A 21,404-nucleotide genomic window follows, 5' to 3' on the forward strand; every position below is an offset into this window, starting at 1 on the left:
ACAATGGACTGAGCAGCCCAAACGGGTCGAGCCTGGCCAAAATAAAATACATCGCTCTCTCTCTCTAAACCCTTGTAATTCAGACTATATATGGTTATCAGTAACTTTTCCAAACTTAGACTGCAAAAAACTGCCGATACCATATAGTTGGGATAAGGCATGATGAACACGATGATGGAGATAACATGAGTAAACCAACCATCTCTCTCTCTCTCTCTCTCTCTCTCTCCCTCTGACAACTCGAGAGCACCAAAGCTATTAATGCTACAATCACCTATTTCTATTTCACCAGTGTTCTGCTAGGCTTAAAGTCAAAATACAAAGGCAAGCAGCCTCAGATTTAGGTCGTATTAAAAAAGGCAGGCATGCAGACGAGAGTCTCTTTTAGTACCTAGATGCGTGGGGGGTCTAGGGTTTATTGGCAGTAACAGTACATACAGAAGAAGAAACAAAAGGCAGGTAGGCAAATGGTTCTCCGGGTATGATGTAATAATATTCGTTTTGGTGCCTTGCCCTAATACTATATTCGGTTGATTCCCCCAAAGGGAATAATTTTATCCCTTGGATGGTGGGTGTGATTTTGCAACTTTTAGGTGTGAGGCAAGACATAATTTATATACAAAGATACTAAAATCCAGAGAAAAGGGAATCAATGTACCCTCTCTCTTTCTCTCTGAACAAATCCATGAAAGCACGTTAGATTTATACCACTGGAATGTCAGTGAGAAATGCTAAGAAAAGAGGGAAAAAGGACAATCTCTGCATGGTTATTACTCTTCCCCATGCAGTTAGTTAACTATTTTTTATCACATATTAAAGTGTACTAACTGATGTCTTTTTACCAATCCCTTTTGTGTCCTCTGATTTTAATGTACTGTAGTGACTGTGACCACTTGTACTGCAAGACCAATAAAAGATTTTCAATTTCATTAAAGTATCTCATTACATCTTTGAAAATAAGTAATTTGCTACAATCATACTGTAGATATATGAAAATTACAATGATGCAATCAATAATTTCAGTGTGTAAAATGAAGGGAACTTTCATGAGACTCCATTATGAAATGAAAAATCAATTCCTTCAAAAAAATTAAAACAAAAAAGGAAAACAATAAGCCAACAACTATTCAAAGAGAAGATGAATAGTGAGGGAAATTTTGTCTTTGGGAGATGAGATTTCTTCAAATTATGTCTTTTTTGTCATGATATATTTACATGCTTGAAAAACATCACCAGAGAAGGGAACAAAGAAATCCAACCAATAGTGCTTTCATCACAGAGATGGGGGAAAAGAAGGAAATAACAACATGCTTTCTAATTGAAACACACGAGATCTATTGGATGTTTACTTGACCTTGGGCCTTTGCCCCAGCCTTAGCTCAAGATCTAACTCCTCGATTACTGATTGGGCTTGACCCATCGTCTCTGGTTGAAGATGGTGATGCCTGATAAGGAGATCAGTGGGTGCAGTCTGCCTTATGAATAAATGCATGGCACCACTGTTGCAGCTCCTCAATCTCTTTACATTAACAACGCCTTCATCATCACTCCCCAACTTCTCTTCGTCCCTCTTCAGGCGTCGAAAGAGCGAATCCCATGAATCGTTTACCGACTCTTGCTTTGAGATATCAGAATTCAGATCTCCATTGGTCTTTAAATCATCAGGAGCACTATTAAAAACTTGAACAGTGAAGGAGTTAGAGATCTTTGGAGGAGGGGGACCCAATGATGGCTTTGGGAGAGAAGAAAGGGTGAGAGTCTGCTCACTGTTATTGTCATTACAGCAGGTGGTGGCTGGTGCAGAAACCATAGGTGATGAAGCAACATGAGGATTTGGGTTAAGGTTAGGGTTAGGGTTTGGGCATACCAGGGCGCAAACTTGAGAACGGTACTGATGAACACCCAAAAATCCACATGGGTTTTGGTTTCCTTCACTCTGTGAATTGGGTGACTGTCTCAATCTGGCTCTATCCCTTCTATGAACATTCATGTGGCCACCCAAGGCTTGAGCTGACCTAAACTCTCTCATGCAAAAGGTGCAAGAGTAAGACCTAGGAGGCCATATGCACTCACCAAGTAGTCCTGTTGAGTCTTCTGCAAAAGCCTTTTCCTCCCAAGAATCATGATAAGAGGCAGATTGATCCGTTGAAGCACTAAACTTTCTCTTGCTCCACATCCAATACCTTGTCTCCATCTTCATCAACCATAAATCTCTTGAACTTTATTCTCTCACTAGACCATCTGAAATTTGGTCATAGACAGAGAAAAATATGAATACAGACAGAAGAAGCATTGTCATCCTGGTTGAAGGCTGGGAAGTTACATAGAAGACCAACTATCACAAATGCACCCAGCTGAGGAAAGAATTCTTTTTTTTTTTAATTTTGTTAGAATGCCAAAGTAGGGTGACTTTGAGGCTGGGTGTAGGTTCAAGACTTTCCTTCTTAATTTCTTTCCTTTTTAATCAGCATGGTAGAAAAGACGTCACCAGAGGGATTAACTTTGGGTGAAAAAGACTATGACATTATCATTTACTCACTCTCTTGTGATAGTCCCACAAGAGGTCACCACACAAACATTCAATCATTCTCTTTATTCAAACATCTTGGTTTCAATAAAATAAAGCTAGTTTGTTGGTACAAACATTGATTAATTGTTTTTTCTTGTCCATCTAGTGAATGTGTATGGAATCCTTAGTCATCACTTAGAGATGAAGGCAAGACATTGAGTTATGTAAAGCAATACTTTGGGACACTGAAACTTTAAATCAAGGGTAACATCTGTATATAGGTACTATGCTGTCTGCAATGAAAAATGAGAATCAACTCCCAAGTCACCTTGTTCAAATTTTACCTAAAAATGGGACAAAAATTAACTTTCCTATAGTTTTCTATGGAAAAAAACAAAGACATCAGTTAATAAGACAAATAAACAGGTACCCTATAAATATTTAAATACAGATAAAAAATAATATGTACGAGTCCTTGCATCATAGAAAAACTAAATCAAGTCTCTCAATCAAGATATGGCCTCATTAGCAATAGGCAGCACTAAGAGATAACAGACCCACTGTCCCAAGAAACCAATATCTAGTTGCAGTTAATGAGGGAAGGGAGGTCTAGAGACCACTAGACAATGTTCTTGACTTGTGAGTTATCTACTATGATAGTGACTTGGTCTTCATTGTTTGATTTAATAGTGGTGAAATGTCTTTTCTTATGACAAATTTCTTATAAGTTGCCTTCATCTACCACTTGCAAGTAACGTAAGAAGCATCCTTGGGAAAGTTCATGTAATTTTATCTAAATGTCTTATTATTATTATTATTATTATTATTATGCTTCTGAAATTAAGATTGAACACCACAGCTGCATCTCTAGAATGAAATATATTAATTAGTGGATCTTAAGTTCAAATAATCATGTACCCATGATTGCCTAGGAAAAATTAAAAAAAAAAGAAGGTTCCTTGTTCATAGAGGATATGAAAATATGTTTACAGACAATCCTTTCCCAACTAACACACTAAAGTTTTCATTGCGCCACCTAGTTTGCGCTTATTCAGTTATGCAATATTGCTTCAAATTGTTGGAGAAAACCACTAACAGATACAACTAGGAAGCTTCTCAATTAATTTGAAATCTCAATTTATTGACAATATTGAAACCACTTCTGTAACTTCTAGCGAATGCAAATTGCTTTAAACAATTCTTGACACTTGTGGATACTAGGAACACATGGGGCAAAAGCTTCTTCAACTTCCAAGTACTATGAAGAGAGGAGTGGGACTTTTTTTTTTTTTTTATAACCCGAAGAAACTGCACTCGGCATGAAGACCTGGTTGCGCTGGCTCAGCCTGCCATACCTAAACAAACTTATTTAATGATGAATACAACTAAAGCGAAACATTGTCCATGTTTTGATGAACACAAGATAATGCTAACAAGTATTTTGCGTATTGTTCATGTCACTATGCTATAAACAATTGATACAATTAAGGGACAAATAATAATGAGGCATTCTTTCTACATTACCGTTTACTTGTTCAACACTTTTTTTTCCATATTTAACCTGGGGATTGAAACCCGTGGCAGGGTCTGTAGACATAGTCGCCATCCCGGCAGCAGAAAACGTCAGGGTTGAGTACCCTCACCCTCAGGGCCTATGCAAAACTAGAGACCATCTGTGGAGGTGAGGTATTAAAAATGAGTGCCTTCCTAAAGTAGCATCATATGGTTTTTGCATGAAATTTGTGTTAAAAAAAATCAATTCAAATTAAAGATAATAAAAACATGATGCACAGTAGGTGAACTCACCCTATTAGCATAAGAAAGAACATGAAACTGCAGAAACTATAGTTCTTAAATAGGGATGGCAGTGGACAGGGGCAGGGAAAAGGTCTCCATCCCCACCCTGTTTAAAAATTTTGCCCTCCATCCTCCGCCTTCATCCCCGCATGGGTTTTGATTTTAACCTCCATCCCCAATCCATTCTCAGTTTCATGTTCTTCATTCCCGGTTCAAAGGGGGCAAAGCGAGGCCCCAGTTTCATGTTCTTACGGTTCGTTAAAGGAAAGAGCAAGGTTGTTAAATGCGATGAGGCTAAGCGAGGCGTTGAGCCTGCGCTTCGCCTCTGAGGCGTACGCCTCAGGTACTGAGGCGTATGCCTCTCACAACTGGAATGGAAGTGAAGCGGTGGGAGGGGAGGCAGTAAGAGAAGGACCACACGCCCAGCTGGTACGGAAGCGAGGGATATGTCGGTCGTCCGGTGGTCGGAGAAGACTGAGCAGCAGCTGCAGCACAGCAACTCCGGTGGTCGGTGGTGACAACTGGTTGGAGGTTGATGAGGGGCGCATCACAGCAACGCCTCAGTACCTTGAGCGTGCGCCTCGCCTCTGAGGCGTACGCTTCAGGTACTGAGGCGTACGCCTCTCACAACACTGGGAAAGAGAGGAGAGTTCTGAGAAAGGGTTTTACATTAGGGTTATATATATATATATATATATATATATATATATATATATATATATATATAGAGAGAGAGAGAGAGAGAGAGAATTTTATAATATATATAAAGGTATAATAGTAATTTCTTTAACAAAGATTGGGTACGGGGCGAGGCGAGGGGGGGGGGGGGGCAAAAGTAAGTTCATCCCCGCATGGGCCTCAATCCATTCCTTGTTTCATGTCCTTCATCCCCGGTTCAAACTGGGCAAGGTGGGGTGGGACTGTGTTTCCCCTGGTCCACTGTCATCCCTATTCTTAAAGAGTGGTTTGTGAGACATAGATTGAAAAGAATTCCCATGTTTGTATAAATTGCAATTCGACAATTCCCCATTTGTTTCATTTGCACGGAAGGAAGGGTGTTCCATGGGAAATAGCACAGGTTTCTACAACTCCTGCCAACTCACCTTTCTCATAAAAGTCCTTTCATATGGAGGGATTTACACATGAAAAGAGGAAGAGGGTAAAAAAGTTTGGGTCTCCCTTGTGCCGCATGGCATTTTTCCACCATAATAAATGGATTGAATTTGTTACACTCCCACTCAAGGGAAGCCACTTTCTTTCCAAAGGGCCACTTTGGAGGGAAACTGCTTCCCTGGGGGAGGTATCGACCGATTTTGACAGTAAAAGCTACTTTTTGCATTTATGACGTGGGTCCCACAATATATTTTTGTAGACATATTTGTTTCACCCTTTGTATAAAAGATTCCCTATTTCCTATGAAAGAGCATTTTAAACAAACGCTCATCCATGGTGGAAACAGGGGCGCTTAGAGTTTTCAGTTATCCTGTGTACTGCCTTCCTCCTACAACTACATTGCTTATTCGAACTCTCTAGCTAGCACCAGCTTGATAGAAGGCAATGCTGCAAGCAATTTCAGCATGGGTTTCAGGACCAGCAAAACCAGTTGAGAAGACAGGGTCATCTTCTGTTCTAACTACACTCTTTTTTTCGCCCATGACGATTAATCAAAGTGAAAGCACCACTTCAAAGTTCGACCAAGCAAGTCTTGAAATTTACAAGATGTGGTTTTGATTATAAATTTTAGGCATATTGCCAATCATATACTAATGGCTGAATGAGTTGGCGTTATACATGCTAGCATGTTCACAGTCTTGACAACAAGGGAATTGATGTGCTTAGTGGGAAACTACACAATGTTTTTTCTTTTTTATGATGATCAGGAACCCTGGCAAAGAACCAGGCCATTTAATAGGCTGGTACACCACTTTTCATTTACAATACTGGTATAAGGGGATTAGCGTAGTTGGAGTGGGCCTTCGCTGTTAGACCGGCAGTCAAGGTTCGAATCCCACGAGCGGTACTCCCCTTGCATAAGCCTAAGCCCTGCACAGGCCTTGGGGTTGAGGGTCCTAGCCCTGGTGTTTGCCCGGGGGCGGCGACTAAGTCTCTATGCCGGCAGTGGGGGTTTCCCCAGATTAAATATGAGAAAAAAAATGCACCCAGTCGCTTTCACCATCAAATCCCATAAGTGACTGGTGTTCTAGGAAGGTTCCTCATCATACAAAAACCTAGTATCAGATAGATCGTTCAAAAGAATTTATAATCTTTGATGAAATTGCAGATCTACGGACAAGAGCATGTTATGATGAATAGGAAATTCATCAAAAAGATCACCTAATAATTTTTTTAAGACTCAATAGATTAGACTAGCTCGAGAAAGGACACTTAAAAATCTTATTTTATGTAACGGATCTGTTAATTCTAATATTTAAGAAGGTTTAGATATGTAACACCCACTACAACAAAATGAGGTTATAGCGACAGTCTTATAGCCTCCTGTAAATGACACTGAAGAAAACAGCAGCAGTTCACCGATGGCACTGTAGGTGCTGTGGCTGTTTGGCAACAGTGGCATTTCTTCAATCTATAGTGGCAATTATAACTGCCGTAGGTTACCTATAACAGCATTAGGTAATTGCTGCTGTTACTCTACAGTGGCATTTACAACTGCAGGTCCTACTTGGGGGCCTGTCTTTGGTTGTAAAAAATATAATACATAAAAATACAAAATGTAACTGAGCAAAATGCACATTCTGATCTGAACCTACACAGCGACACTCAGACTGAGCAAAATGCACATTCTGATATGAATCTAAAAACAATCCTACTGAGCAATGCACATTCTGATCTGAATCTAAAAATAATCTGACCGAACAGTGCACATTCTGATCCCATCTGAAGGTCCACATCTGGAAATAACATGTCATACTTGGATCAGATATCCGACCAAACTCGAGTTCCACCACTAATCACAAGGGGCAGGTTCAGTCCATCATTAACCATATTCCCTATAAACAAGAACACCAATAACAATAACAAAGATGATAAAAATGACAATGATGAGCATTCAATTATTATGAAGAGAACAAGTCAATTAGCCTTTTTTTGTTTTTGGATTAGATGTCAATTAGAATTATTGACAAAGAAATCAGTGTCTACCGTAACAAAAACATATGCTTGATTCTTTACAACAAAACTTACAAAGGAAATATGCGTTGTACAATAGAATATCTGCAACAGAATATATTTTCTACCAAGCAAGCTGTAATCAATTTCTTCGAATAGCACGACCAGCTCTCTTTACATGGTTGGGTTATATTACAAAAGCTTGTGATGATGCAATCAAAACAGAATTGAAATGGAAAAGGAGAAAGAAGAAAAGAAATTGATTGAGCAGCAAAGATAACCATCAAGCAGACTGCCCAGAGGCAGCAAAATAGGCGAGTTGGATGCTGTAGGCCTCTTTGAGTTCAGCCAGCACCTCTGCCATGGTGGGCCTTCGTGACTCCTCGCATCCATGCCCTGTGGATCAAAACTGCCCTTCAAGCTTTCATCAACAACCTCAAAAGTGCCGGCCTGCAGGTAAGGTTTTGCCTACATTGAAAAAATCACCTGCATGAGATTCAGCCATTCCAACAGTCAGTAAGGCAGTTGAAAATAGATTATCAAAACTGGCATTGCATGCAAAATACATACATGTGCACAAACTTATATGACTATTCATTTTACTGGAAGGACTTCTCTGCAATCCATGCATAATTAATATACACAAACATGATGACTAGAGTATTACATCGTTATAAATCATCTGCTTCCTCGATAAAAAAAATACGAAATTATAAAATGAAACAAGTGACATCTAGCTTCTAAGGCCCATCTAGAAAATATGACAGAATCAATATATACAAAAGTGAGTGCTTTCTAACTTCATATATCTCTATAGCATTTACCAAAGGGTAGTAGCTGACATTATGAAGCTCGACAGTTAAGCTTGATATTCTCTCTCTGAACAAAGAGAGCACTCACTCCCCAACAACTTCTACTTCTCCTCAGAGTGCCCTTTCCCTCACTCCCCAACAAGTTCTGCTTCTCCTTCCACCATTTCATCAACAGCAATCCTATCAATCCCCCAAAAATCATTCTTGTACACCCAAATGCATGAAAAACACAAAAACATAATCTTCACAATCCCTGACTGCTTCTAACTGAAACATGGTTGAGCTCTAACTCATACGTTGAGATTGGTTGGGACCTTCACTGCCGGATAGAGGAGATTCTCTGCACTTGGTAACTAGGCATATTCATATTTCAAAAGTCCACAGGTGAAACCACTATCCAATACAATCAAGAAAGTAACTGCGTTTTTCAACAAAATAATCTTCTAAAAGTGCAACATTGGGCCACTTTAGCATCTCACATTTAGCCTTACGTTTAGACTCTCTGCCATAAGCATCACAAACTAGAGATACATTTGAAGGAATTTGAACCACTTTACCATCTCACCTTCCGCTGAACAGAAAGCAATTTGAACCTTCCATTGTATAATATTTTACATGTGGCCCATAAGACAGAATCTACAAAACCAGATAGAAACAAGTGAGCAATTATCCAATAAAAGACAACAGCCACATGAACGGTCTTAACTACTTCTCCTCACCGCCTTCATCAAAGGATTAAAAGCTTCTTCTGCAATATAAGTCAATGTTGTTCCACTATCAATGATTGTTCCTAGCCTTTCTTGAGCCGTATCTCCAGAATCAAACACATTTGAAGGAAGTTGCAACATCACCCCACCAACATCAATTGCCTTCATGTATATATTGTAATGAGACTTATCAGAAAAACAGAAAAGTCACAACCAACCAGATTAAAGCCTTAAAGGATGATAAGGTTTTATTTTATGATGAATAAAAGCTTTACTGGAGTATGTGTGAACATACAATGCCCTATAAATACCTCACAAATACATCAAAAAACAAAGAGCATCTCACATGGAAAAATGCTTCTAACTAATAAACTACTCTATCTTCTATCTTGAACAAAGAAAGAAATTTGAAAATGATTTAAGGAAACACATACGTTGGTGCAAGCTTGCCAAGGCAGTCCATCTTTTCACCAGTGACCTCATCAAACACTTCGCCTGAGATCTCAATAATATATGACTTGTCTCATGTAATAGGTACTCCCTTGCTAGCAAGTAGGTCCAAATCTTTCTGGTGAATCTCTCTTCCATTGATAAAAACACCGGTATCTCCACCAGAGCAATCTTTCATCATGGAATAATTGAACTCTTCTATGACTGACTGTAAATAATATGAACCTCCATCAAGATTCTCATAAAAAACTGACTACCAATAAATAAAAGAAGAGAAGTTACAAGCTAAAACTATTTGAGCTGAAACATAAGCTCAGAGGAATTATGCCAAGGAAAGGCTGTCCCATAACACCCCAGAATCCAGCTCGCCGGTCATACCTGGATGATAGAAGGAAAAAATAGTTTCACCATAAATTAGATAAGCAAATGGAACAAAGAAAGGAAAGTCAGATCTAGAAATTAAAAGTGAAAAGATGATGGAAAAGATTCTTTCATCGATATGAAAAGCACATAGAGACAGGTTTATAGAATAAAGACAAGTAGAGAATAGCTTCAAGCTGATGACTGGAGAAACTTATTGTGTGTGCATAATTGTGTGATGGCACAAATTCTTAGTGAATCTTATACCTAAAGTTTGGCAGCAGCAAACTTGTACTTCATAGTGGAATGTGTTCAAAGGCATATGGTTATGCATACTCAATAAATGCAAAAAGTAAATGAGTATTAACATTATGGAGACTTTTATGACATTAAACAAACCTTGCTCACTGGACTCCCATGGTATGTCTCAGAAGGGCCTTATTTGGAAGCAAGCTCAAAAGAAGCCTTTAAAGCATGTTAGTAGATCGTTTAAAAAATGTCCTTATTCAATTGACGGGCCTAAAGGTACATCAGACAAAGATGAAACTATCCACAAGTAACCTATAAAATAGAAAAAGAAAGTGCAGGCTCATTTGAGTAAAAAAGAGAATGAACCAATAAATCTAAATTCCCTAGTCAGATACAAACCTCAGCAAGTTTGTAAAATTAAAACATCAATCATGTGAACCCCTTCTCCCAACCAGCTTGGATGGATGAGAATCCGGTGGCAAGCCCTGCATCATACAATATTTTCAAAAAAGCCAGAAACTGTAGAATATAATGTATGAAGTATGAACAGAATATTTTAGAGCATGAACACACCTTTTCCTTGACATATCGAGGCAGAGCAATTGATGCCAGATTACAGACAACAGTTTCTGTTGGGCTTGAATATTCAACAATTTCAGCACACAGATTAGAAGATTTTATTGTACCCACGTTTTCTTGATTGCTTTTTCTATTGCACATGTCCTGCAAAAGATAGCAAGCTATATTATAAGAACAATAACAGACAAAAAACTCTAGCAAGATATTTAGGATGAATATTAAAAATCCAATCAATTTGCAACCTTGTAAAGCATATAGGGTGTTCCAGTCTCTTTGTGATTCTAGCATAGCAAACCAGAGCTTTGCCTTGCCCTATATTGAAAATCAAAGTTGGTTAAAAAATCAAATCAGAAAAAATTGCTTGGTGTAACACCCCGATTTGAGACCTCAGGAGTCCGAGTTCGGTTGGTATTACTTCCCAGAAGGAAGAGTGCAAAACTTACACAGAGAAAACGTGGTTAAAAAAAAACTTTTTATTTTATTTTCATAATCAACTTTTTTCTTACAATTGTTCATCATTCATAATAAAATAAAGCAAATACATCTTATTCAATGACAAGGAAAGTAAAAGATACCAATGCTCTGCTGAAGAAGAAGAAGTTGCTCACAAGTGAATGATCTAATGCCTGAAACCTACAGTTGTAATTAAACAAAAATGGGGGTGAGTCTACAACCCAGTAAAGAATAATTATAAGTAAATAAACAACAATTTACAACTGTAGTGGGCTCTAAGCCCCTAATCTTATTTTAATTCTCGATACACCACACATGTTTGTATATTTTAATTTCCCCCATTTTCATTCTCAAGTACTCTCTCTCTCTCAATTATCACTAGGCTGGCTATACCGGTAATAGTCATCTATGGGCGTAGCAACCCTGTAGAACACCCCAATTCTACATGTTGGCCAAACAATGAACTATACACTCCCAGTGGTCATCAAACCACCAGGCATTGCAGTGAACCACCACGGGGACCCCACCGGTAGCTAGCCAGGAGGTCAAGCTCTCAATCTCGGCATGATTCATGCTACATCCTAAATATGATGGTTGTCAACCATCCATGATCCTCTAGAGTCCCAAACCAGTGTGAGTGAAATCCTAAGTCATAACTAAGTTCACACATTGAACAATATTCTCACATTCAAAGTTCACTCGTTCTCTCACGAGTGGTGTCATGACTAATCACAACAATCTCATTCTTAATCTCATGGTGATATTAGGACTCACACCTCTCTCACTTAGCATGCAATGATGTAGTGTCTCTACATCGTTAAATCACCGGCAGCCCACTTTCCATGGTGGCTGCACTCTGGCCGCGAACCAGGTAGCCCTTGCCACAGGTCGCCACTTTCAGGATTTAAGGGGTCATGCATGCTGATCTCAAAGTATCTATTCACACGTGAATAGATTAAATGAGACTCTAAACTAAACATGGTCTCATCACAATGCATGGTATTTAGCAATCATATAAACATGCAATCACAATTCAAATTTCTTTTCATCATGCATGACATATCAAAACTAACTTGCATATCACATCAACATGTATATAAATCAACTCTAAGTGTCAAGCATGAAATTTATGCATGTCATGGTCTCTCAAAACTATCATGCTAATCAATAACAACAATTCAATGACAACCAACGTAAAAATGTTTATTTACATCTAAGATTACTTATAATATCCCTTACCTCAAGTGCTGACTCTGTGCTCTCTCTAAAATCGAGCCTCACGAAGCTCTAACACTAGGATCTCGTCATTAAGGTAATATACTTTAATCAGTTCACAAACTTCTTACTAAAATTACCAAAATACTCCTCCCGAATCTTATTAAAGAAACCACGGTTTCTGTATTACTAGTTTGACTAAAGTTCATAGACCAATGGATTCCTCTTTTCAATACAAATCCAACGCAGCAAACCTCACTCGATTCTGAGTTTGGAGTGCGAAGATATGTCCATTTTACTGAAATGGATCTCACGGATCCAAATGGATCTCTTGGTACATTTCAGATTTCGGGCCAAGTCGAGACTTTCTTATGATCCACTTCTGATCTGGATCCAAACCCTGTCTGTTTGGATTCAGATCCATTTCATAACTGGATCCGAAACTGCTAGAATGGATCCAGAAAGTTTGACTGGATCCAAAATATTCTAACTGGATCCAGAACAGGATCCATGCTCTCTAACTGGATCCAGGACTGTCAGACTGGATTCAAATTTGTTTGTCTGGACCTAGAGCATTCAGACTGGATCCGGGATAGTCTGACTGGATCCAGTTCTGATTGTCTGGGTCTAGATCCGAGACTGATCCAATTGGATCCAGAACCGTTCTGGTTCAGTTCAGTTGGATCCAGATCATCCAAATCCAATCAGACCCGGTTTGGATCAAATCGGTTCGATCCAACCCAACACGGTCTGAACCGGTTTCCCCCAAACCGGTTTGGGTCTGAACCAGTTCAACTTGAACCGGTTCACCCAAACTAGTTTGGGTCTCAACCGGTTCAACCAAACTGGTTTGGGTCTGAACCGGTTCACCCAAACTGGTTTGGGTCTGAACCGGTTCACCCAAACTGGTTTGGGTCTGAACAGGTTCAACCCGAACTGGTTCACCCAAATCACTTTTTTTTTTAAACACTCGGTCTGGGCGCGACCCAGACCGGTGGGCTCGGTCTGGGTCGCACCCAGACCGACCCGGTTCGGTCCGGGTGGCCGGTCCCTTGATAAAAAGAGGCGGAAGGGGTTGTGCCCCTTCCGATTACAATTGCAGAGGGTCGGCCCCTGCCGACCCTCTCTCTGCACTCCCTGCCTGGGCCGGCCTCCGGGGCCGGCCAACTGTGTCGGTCGGTCGCTGGGGCCGGCCGTTGGAGTTGGCCGCCACAGGGGCCGGCCGACCTCCCCCCCTTTCTCTCTATCTCTATCAATTTTTTTTCTTTAACTGCAACTCGCCGGCAGCAATTGCTGCCGGCCCCCCCTGAGTTCGGATCAACAGAGAAGAACAAGGAAGTAGATGGGGGAGGGTGGACTCACCTTGCTGCCGTCGCCACCGCCGCCGCCTCAGGTAAGAGCCTCCCTCTCTCTCTCGCTCTCTTTCCCTCTCTTTCTCTCCCTCTGCCGCTCGTTTGGTGCGGTGGAGGGAGGCTGCGTGAGGGTTTTTATAACCCTCACGCAGGGTGAGGATAACCCTCACCCCCACGGATTTTGGGGGGTGAGGCTTATCCTCCCCCCTCCCATTACGCGGTTTTCCCTTTGGGGAAACCGCAGTTTCCATATATATATATATATATATATATATATATATATATATATATATATTTTAAACTTAATGTTTATCCCCTCCGGCGACTCTGCCGGAGGGTTTTTTACAATTCTACCCCCCTTAAAAGAAGATTCGTCCCGAATCTTACCTAGAAACAAATGTGGAAATTGCTCGCGGATATCAGATTCACGCTCTCAAGTAGCCTCCTTATTGCTGTGATGGCTCCATCTAACCAATATGAGAGATAACTCCTTATTTCTGAGCTTTTGCACTTTCGTATCTAGGATTTCGATGGGCTTTTCTCTTATACTCAAATCGTCTTGCAAATCTAATACAGTCTCAACTGTATCTAATATATGAGAGGGATCTGGCACGTACTTCCGCAACATGGAAACATGGAATATGTTGTAAATTCGAGATAAAGAAGGTGATAGAGCTAACCGGTATGTTGCGTGACCAACCCTCGCAAGTATCTCAAAAGGTCCAATATATCTGGGGTTCAACTTTCCTCTTCGACCAAAACACATTACTCCCTTAAACGGAGGTATCTTTAAAAACACGTGATCACCTTGCTCAAATTCTAACTCACGACGTCTTTTATCCGCATAACTCTTCTGACGACTTTGTGCTGTGAGAAGACGCTCTCGAATGAATCTCACTTGATCTGCCATTCGCTGAACCATCTCTGGTCCTAACAAACTCTTTTCTCCGACTTCATCCCAACACAATGGAGTTCGACATCGTCGACCAAACAATGCCTCAAATGGATCCATGCCTATACTTGCTTGAAAGCTGTTGTTGTAGGCAAACTCTATTACTGAGAAAATATCATTCCACGAGTCGCTATACTCCAGACTACATGCCCGGAGCATGTCCTCAAGAGTCTGAATGGTTCGCTCTGACTGACTATTTGACTGAGGGTGAAAAGCTGTACTCATTTTTAATTGTGTCCCCATAGCTTTTGAAACTTTGCCAAAATTGTGATGTGAACTTCGAGTCTCTATCTGAAACAATTGAATCAGGTACTCCATGAAGTCTCACAATTTCTCTAATAAACAATTGAGCCAGTTGGTCACACGAGTGAGTTGTCTTACAAACTAAAAAGTGAGTTGACTTAGTTAGCCTGTCGACAATCACCCATACTGAATTCATCCCATTCTTCGTCTTAGAAAGCCCCGAAAAGAAGTCCATTGATATATTTGCCCACTTCCATTCGGGTATGAGAAGTGGTTGCAAAAGGCCACCTGGTCTTTGGTGCTCAATCTTCACCTGCTGACATACTAGACATTTGCTAACAAACTCAATAATGTCTCTCTTCATACCACTCCACCAAAACGCATCTTTCAGATCTCGGTACATTTTGGTGCTACCGGGATGGATGGCATATCTAGAATGATGTGCCTCTTCCATCAACACATTTCTAAGTTGATCATCCTTGGGAATGCATACTCTCTGACGAAATCTAATAAGTCCTTGATCATCAATTTTGAATTCCGATTCTACATTTTCTGAAATCTTCTTTCTTACTTGCATCAATTCTGGGTCTATGGATTGCTTTTCCTTAATCTGATCCCACAATTCAGACTTCAATGTGGTTTGCACGAATAATAATCGACCTGGTAAGCATTGAGCTTCTGCCTTCTGATGAGCCATCGAGGAAAATAACTCCCAATCTGCAAGTCTAGCTAGAGCTCCTGTCTTTCTGTTAAGAGCATCAACGACTATATTCGCCTTACCCGAATGATATTTTAGCTCAAAATCATAATCTTTCAGAAATTCCAACCATTTCCTTTGCCTCAAATTCAAATCTTTCTGAGAAAACAGGTACTTAAGGCTTTGATGGTCGGTAAAGACCTCAAATTGCTCGCCATAGAGGTAGTGTCTCCATATCTTAAGGGCAAAAACCACCGCTGCTAACTCCAGATCATGCGTCGGATAGTTGACTTCATGTGTTTTGAGCTGACGAGATGCATAAGCTATCACTTTTCCGTGTTGCATCAGAACACAACCCAATCCTTTGTGAGAGGCATCACTATAAATAGTGAAATCTCCAGATCCAGAAGGTAAGACCAACACTGGAGCAGTGGTCAAACACTTCTTTATCTCCTGAAAACTTTGCTCACATTTCTCATTCCACTCGAACTTTACATCTTTCTTTGTGAGCTTAGTCATAGGAGCCGCCAACAAAAAAAATCCTTCAACGAACCTCCGATAGTACCCAGCTAATCCCAAAAAGCTGCGTATCTCAGTAGAATTCTTGGGTCTTGACCAATTGGTGACTACTTCAATCTTTGCAGGGTCTACCATAATCCCGTCTTTAGAAACGATGTGTCCAAGAAATGACACTTGTTCTAACCAAAAAGCACACTTAGAGAATTTTGCATAGAGCTTATGTTCTCTAAGTGTCTGCTAAACTATCCTCAGATGCTCTTCATGTTGCTCCCTCGAGGTAGAGTATATGAGGATGTCATCAACAAATACCACGATGAATTTGTCCAAATAGGGTCTGAAGACTCTATTCATCATGTCCATGAAGGCAGTTGGTGCGTTGGTCAGACCAAAAGGCATGACCATAAATTCATAATGATCATATCTTGATCTGAATGCTGTCTTGGCCACATCTTCCTTCTTAATCCTTAATTGATGATAACCTGATCTCAAATCTAACTTCAACAAGCATGCCGCTCCTTGCAGTTGATCGAATAAATCATCAATTTTAGGCAATGGGTATTTATTCTTTATGGTTACCGCGTTCAATTGACGATAGTTTATATACATACGCAGTGATCCGTCCTTCTTCTTCACGAACAAAATTGGAGCACCCCAAGGAGATACTGAAGGTCGAATAAATTCTTTCTCCAATAACTCCTGTATTTGCTCCTTGAGTTCCTTAAGTTCTGCAGGTCCCATTTGATAGGGAGCCTTCGAGATGGGTGTTGTTCCCAGAACTAGATCGATTTGGAACTTAGTCTCCTGATCAGGAGGGAGACCTAGAAGATCTTCTGAAAAAACATCATCATATTCCCGAACTATGTCTACATCTGATATGGTGAGATCTTCTTACTCTTCGGTTTTCATGTACGCCAGGAATCCCATGCATCCTTTTTTAATATATATATTGGCCTTTAAACACGATATGATAGCCGGCTTATGTAACTTTCTAACACCCTGGTATGTGAAAGTTGGAGTATGGGGTTTCTGAAAGTTGACACACTTTCTTCTACAATCTATAGTGGCATGGTGGTCCGACAACCAATCCATGCCCAGAACAACATCTAGATCTTTGAAGTCGAGTTGCGACAAGTTCACAGACAACTCTCGATCTTCAATTATTACAACGCAATTAGGATACACAGTATCCACAATAGTGGTTTCTCCTATAGAGGTCTCTATTAAGTAAGAAACACTCAATCAATAAGGTGCCACTGGCAACCTTTTCCCAAAAGCTGAAGAAGAGAAACTATGTGTGGCTCCTGAGTCAAACAATCCATGTGCTACATTAAATTGATCGCGTAATAGGCTTCTTATTTGATTCATTTATACTCGTATAAAAATTCTATCATATATTAATGATTACGCTACTCAGTTACTCAAAATGTCTTATTTCATTGCTCATCCAAGTACACATAAATAAAATATTACTAAGCAAACAAGAAGAATACAAAGCAAAGTAATAGATAATCGAACTAGACTAAATAAAGCTAAGTATTCCTAAATTCATCGTCATGTTCCTCTTCGATCTATCTGAAGCTTGGTTCTCTTCTTAAACTCTTTTGCATTGATTGAAGGTGGGTCAAAGGAGAAATATTCAAGTCATATTGAGGTAAAGCAAGAGTGTAGGTAGGTGAAGTAGGATCAACTGTAAGATCTTCATCTTCACTTCCTTCTCCCAAATTTCCCAAAATCGCTCGCCCTTGCCCCAAACCCTGGGTCACCTTGGTTGGCTCCCGCTGCCTGTCGAGCTGCTTCAGCGACCTGAAATGCCGCTCTTCAAGCTTCTTCAGCCAGAAGCTCGTGGAATGGAGGTGGAACCCTCTGATTTCCCCTACTCATGGCAACCACATAACTAGCTCGGAACATATGTCGTCCCCGTGCTCTGGCCATACGAGACCCTTCCCGAGGCACAAAGTATGTGTTCGGAGCTGCTCTTCTCCTGATTTTTCCTTGAGCCGCCATCCGATTTCCCCCCATCCTTCCACGTGTCGACCTTGCTCTCTGACAGTTGCATTGTCGATTCCTCCTTCCATAAGGTGAAGGGTGTGGCCCCTGGGTAGTATACGGGTAGTTCTGATGATAACCGTCTCGGTCTCCGAGAATGATGTATATCGGAGGAGGCTGAGGTGTCAACTCTCTAACCACCTGAGTCATGCTTGTGATGACTCCGGTAATCATCGCCATTGCGGCGAAAAACTCCTCTCTCCCTACCATGGGAGGCTCAGCTGGGTCTTGAGCCCGCGGAACTTTGTGGTTTTCTTGTTCGTTAGCCATTCCTAATTACATAATAATTTAATCACTAACGTGTATTATACAAGCAAAGGCTTACATCTTGTCATTGAGTCTTATTACGAATGATGAACAGTTTTTTTTTCTGTGTAAACCTGGCTTTGATACCACTTTGTAACATCCCGATCTGGGACCTCAGGAGTCCGAGTTCGGTTGGTATTACTTCCCAGAGAGAAGAGTGCAAAGCTTACACAGAGAAAACGTGGCTAAAAAAAAACTTTTTCTTTTATTTTCATAATCAACTTTTTCTTTACAATTGTTCATCATTCATAATAAAATAAAGCAAATACATTTTATTCAATGACAAGGAAAGTAAAAGATACCAATGCTCTGTTGAAGAAGAAGGAGTTGTTCACAAGTGAATGATCTAATGCCTGGAACCTACAGTTGTAATTAAACAAAAATGGGGGTGAGTCTACAACTTAGTAAAGAATAATTATAAGTAAATAAACAACAATTTACAACTGTAGTGGGCTCTAAGCCCCTAATCTTATTTTAATTCTCGATACACCACACATGTTTGTATATTTTAATTTCCCCCATTTTCATTCTCAAGTACTCTCTCTCTCTCAACTATCACTAGGTTGGCTATACCGGTAATAGCCATCTATGGGCGTAACAACCCTGTAGAACACCCCAATTCTACATGTTGGCCAAACAATGAACCATACACTCTCAGTGGTCTCTAGACCACCAGGCATTGCAGTGAACCACCACGGGGACCCCACCGGTAGCTAGCCAGGAGGTCAAGCTCTCAATCTCGGCATGATTCATGCTACATCCTAAATATGATGGTTGTCAACCATCCATGATCCTCTAGAGTCCCAAACCAGTGTGAGTGAAATCCTAAGTCATAACTAAGTTCACACATTGAACAATATTCTCACATTCAAAGTTCACTCGTTCTCTCACGAGTGGTGTCATGACTAATCACAAGAATCTCATTCTTAATCTCATGGTGACATTAGGACTCACACCTCTATCACTTAGCATGCAATGATGTAGTGTCTCTACATCGTTAAATCACCGGTGGCCCACTCTCCATGGTGGCTGCACTCTGGCCGCGAACCAGGTAGCCCTTGCCACAGGTCGCCACTTCCGGGATTTAAGGGGTCATGCATGCTGATATCAAAGTATCTATGCACACGTGAATATATTAAATGGGACTCTAAACTAAACATGGTCTCATCACAATGCATGATATTTAGCAATCATATAAACATGCAATCACAATTCAAATTTTTTTTCATCATGCATGACATATCAAAACTAACTTGCATATCACATCAACATGTATATAAATCAACTCTAAGTGTCAAGCATGAAATTTATGCATGTCATGGTCTCTCAAAACTATCATGCTAATCAATAACAACAATTCAATGACAACCAACGTAAAAATGTTTATTTACATCTAAGATTACTTATAATATCCCTTACCTCAAGTGCTGACTCTGTGCTCTCTCCGAAATCGAGCCTCACGAAGCTCTAACACTAGGATCTGGTCATTAAGGTAATATACTTTAATCAGTTCACAAACTTCTTACTAAAATTACCAAAATACCCCTTCCGAATCTTATTAAAGAAACCACGGTTTCTGTATTACTAGTTTGACTGAAGTTCATAGACCAGTGGATTCCTCTTTTTAATACGAATCCAACGCACCAAACCTCACTCGATTCTGAGTTTGGAGTGCGAAGATATGTCCATTTTACTGAAATGGATCTCTTGGTACATTTCAGATTTCGGGCCAAGTCGAGACTTTCTTATGATCCAATTCTGATCTGGATCCAAACCCTGTCTGTTTGGATTCAGATCCATTTCATAACTGGATCCGAAAGTGCTAGACTGGATCCAGAAAGTCTGACTGGATCCAGAATATTCTAACTGGATCCAGAACAGGATCCATGCTCTCTAACTGGATCCAGGACTGTCAGACTGGATTCGAATCTGTCTGTCTGGACCTAGAGCATTCAGACTGGATCCGGGATAGTCTGACTGGATCCAGTTTTGATTGTCTGGGTCTAGATCTGAGACTGATCCAATTGGATCCAGAACCGTTCTGGTTCAGTTCAGTTGGATCCAGATCGTCCAAATCCAATCAGACCCGGTTTGGATCAAACTGGTTCGATCCAACCCAACACGGTCTGAACCGGTTTCCCCCAAATCGGTTTGGGTCTGAACCAGTTCAACTTGAACCGGTTCACCCAAACTGGTTTGGGATTGAACCGGTTCAACCAAACTGGTTTGGGTCTGAACCGATTCACCCAAACTCGTTTGGGTCTGAACCGCTTTTACCCAAACCGGTCCACCCAAACCGGTTTGGGTTCACCCAAATCACTTTTTTTTTTAAAACACTCGGTCTGGGCGCGACCCAGACTGGTGGGCTCGGTCTGGGTCGCACCCAGACCGGTGGGCTCGGTCTGGGTCGCACCCAGACCGACCTGGTTCGGTCCGGGTGACCGGACCGAACTGGTCCCTCGATAAAAAGAGGCGGAAGGGGCTGTGCCCCTTCCGATTACAGTTGCAGAGGGTCGGCCCCTGCCGACCCTCTCTCTGCACTCCCTGCCTGGGCTGGTCTCCGGGGCCGGCCAACTGTGTCTGTCGGTTGCCGGGGCTGACCGTCGGAGTCGGCCGCCACAGGGGCCGGCCGACCTCCCCCCCTTTCTCTCTATCTCTATCAATTTTTTTTTCTTTAACTGCAACTCGCCGGCAGCAATGGCTGCCGGCCCCCCCTGAGTTCGGATCAACATAGAAGAACAAGGAAGAAGATGGGGGAGGGTGGACTCACCTTGCTGCCGTCGTCGCCGCCTCAGGTAAGAGCCTCCCCCTCTCTCTCGCTCTCTTTCCCTCTCTTTCTCTCCCTCTGCCGCTCGTTTGGTGCGGTGGAGGGAGGCTGCGTGAGGGTTTTTATAACCCTCACGCAGGGTGAGGATAACCCTCACCCCCACGGATTTTGGGGGGTGAGGCTTATCCTCCCCCCTCCCGTTACGTGGTTTCCCTTTTGGGGAAACCGCAGTTTCCATATTATTATTATTTTTTTTTAAACTTAA

General features: G+C 41.1%; 1 protein-coding gene and 1 long non-coding RNA gene across 2 annotated transcripts; both read right to left on the reverse strand.

The window, feature by feature from the left end:
- Positions 1-1,345: 1,345 nt before the first annotated feature.
- Positions 1,346-2,194, reverse strand: LOC149823251 (uncharacterized). The gene has a single exon (XM_090019905.1). It carries the CDS (start codon positions 2,192-2,194, stop codon positions 1,346-1,348), a length of 849 nt encoding a protein of 282 aa, XP_089876031.1.
- Positions 2,195-7,462: 5,268 nt separating this feature from the next.
- Positions 7,463-8,881, reverse strand: LOC149823252 (uncharacterized). Its single transcript, XR_016435062.1, has 2 exons — positions 8,810-8,881; positions 7,463-7,900 (listed from the first exon to the last, which is right to left on the reverse strand). It is a non-coding gene; the product is annotated as an uncharacterized LOC149823252 (long non-coding RNA).
- Positions 8,882-21,404: the final 12,523 nt, after the last annotated feature.

The sequence above is a fragment of the Nuphar pumila genome, chromosome 10 (assembly GCF_984573655.1).
Source record: "Nuphar pumila chromosome 10, dmNupPumi1.hap1.1, whole genome shotgun sequence".
Lineage (NCBI taxonomy): Eukaryota > Viridiplantae > Streptophyta > Magnoliopsida > Nymphaeales > Nymphaeaceae > Nuphar > Nuphar pumila.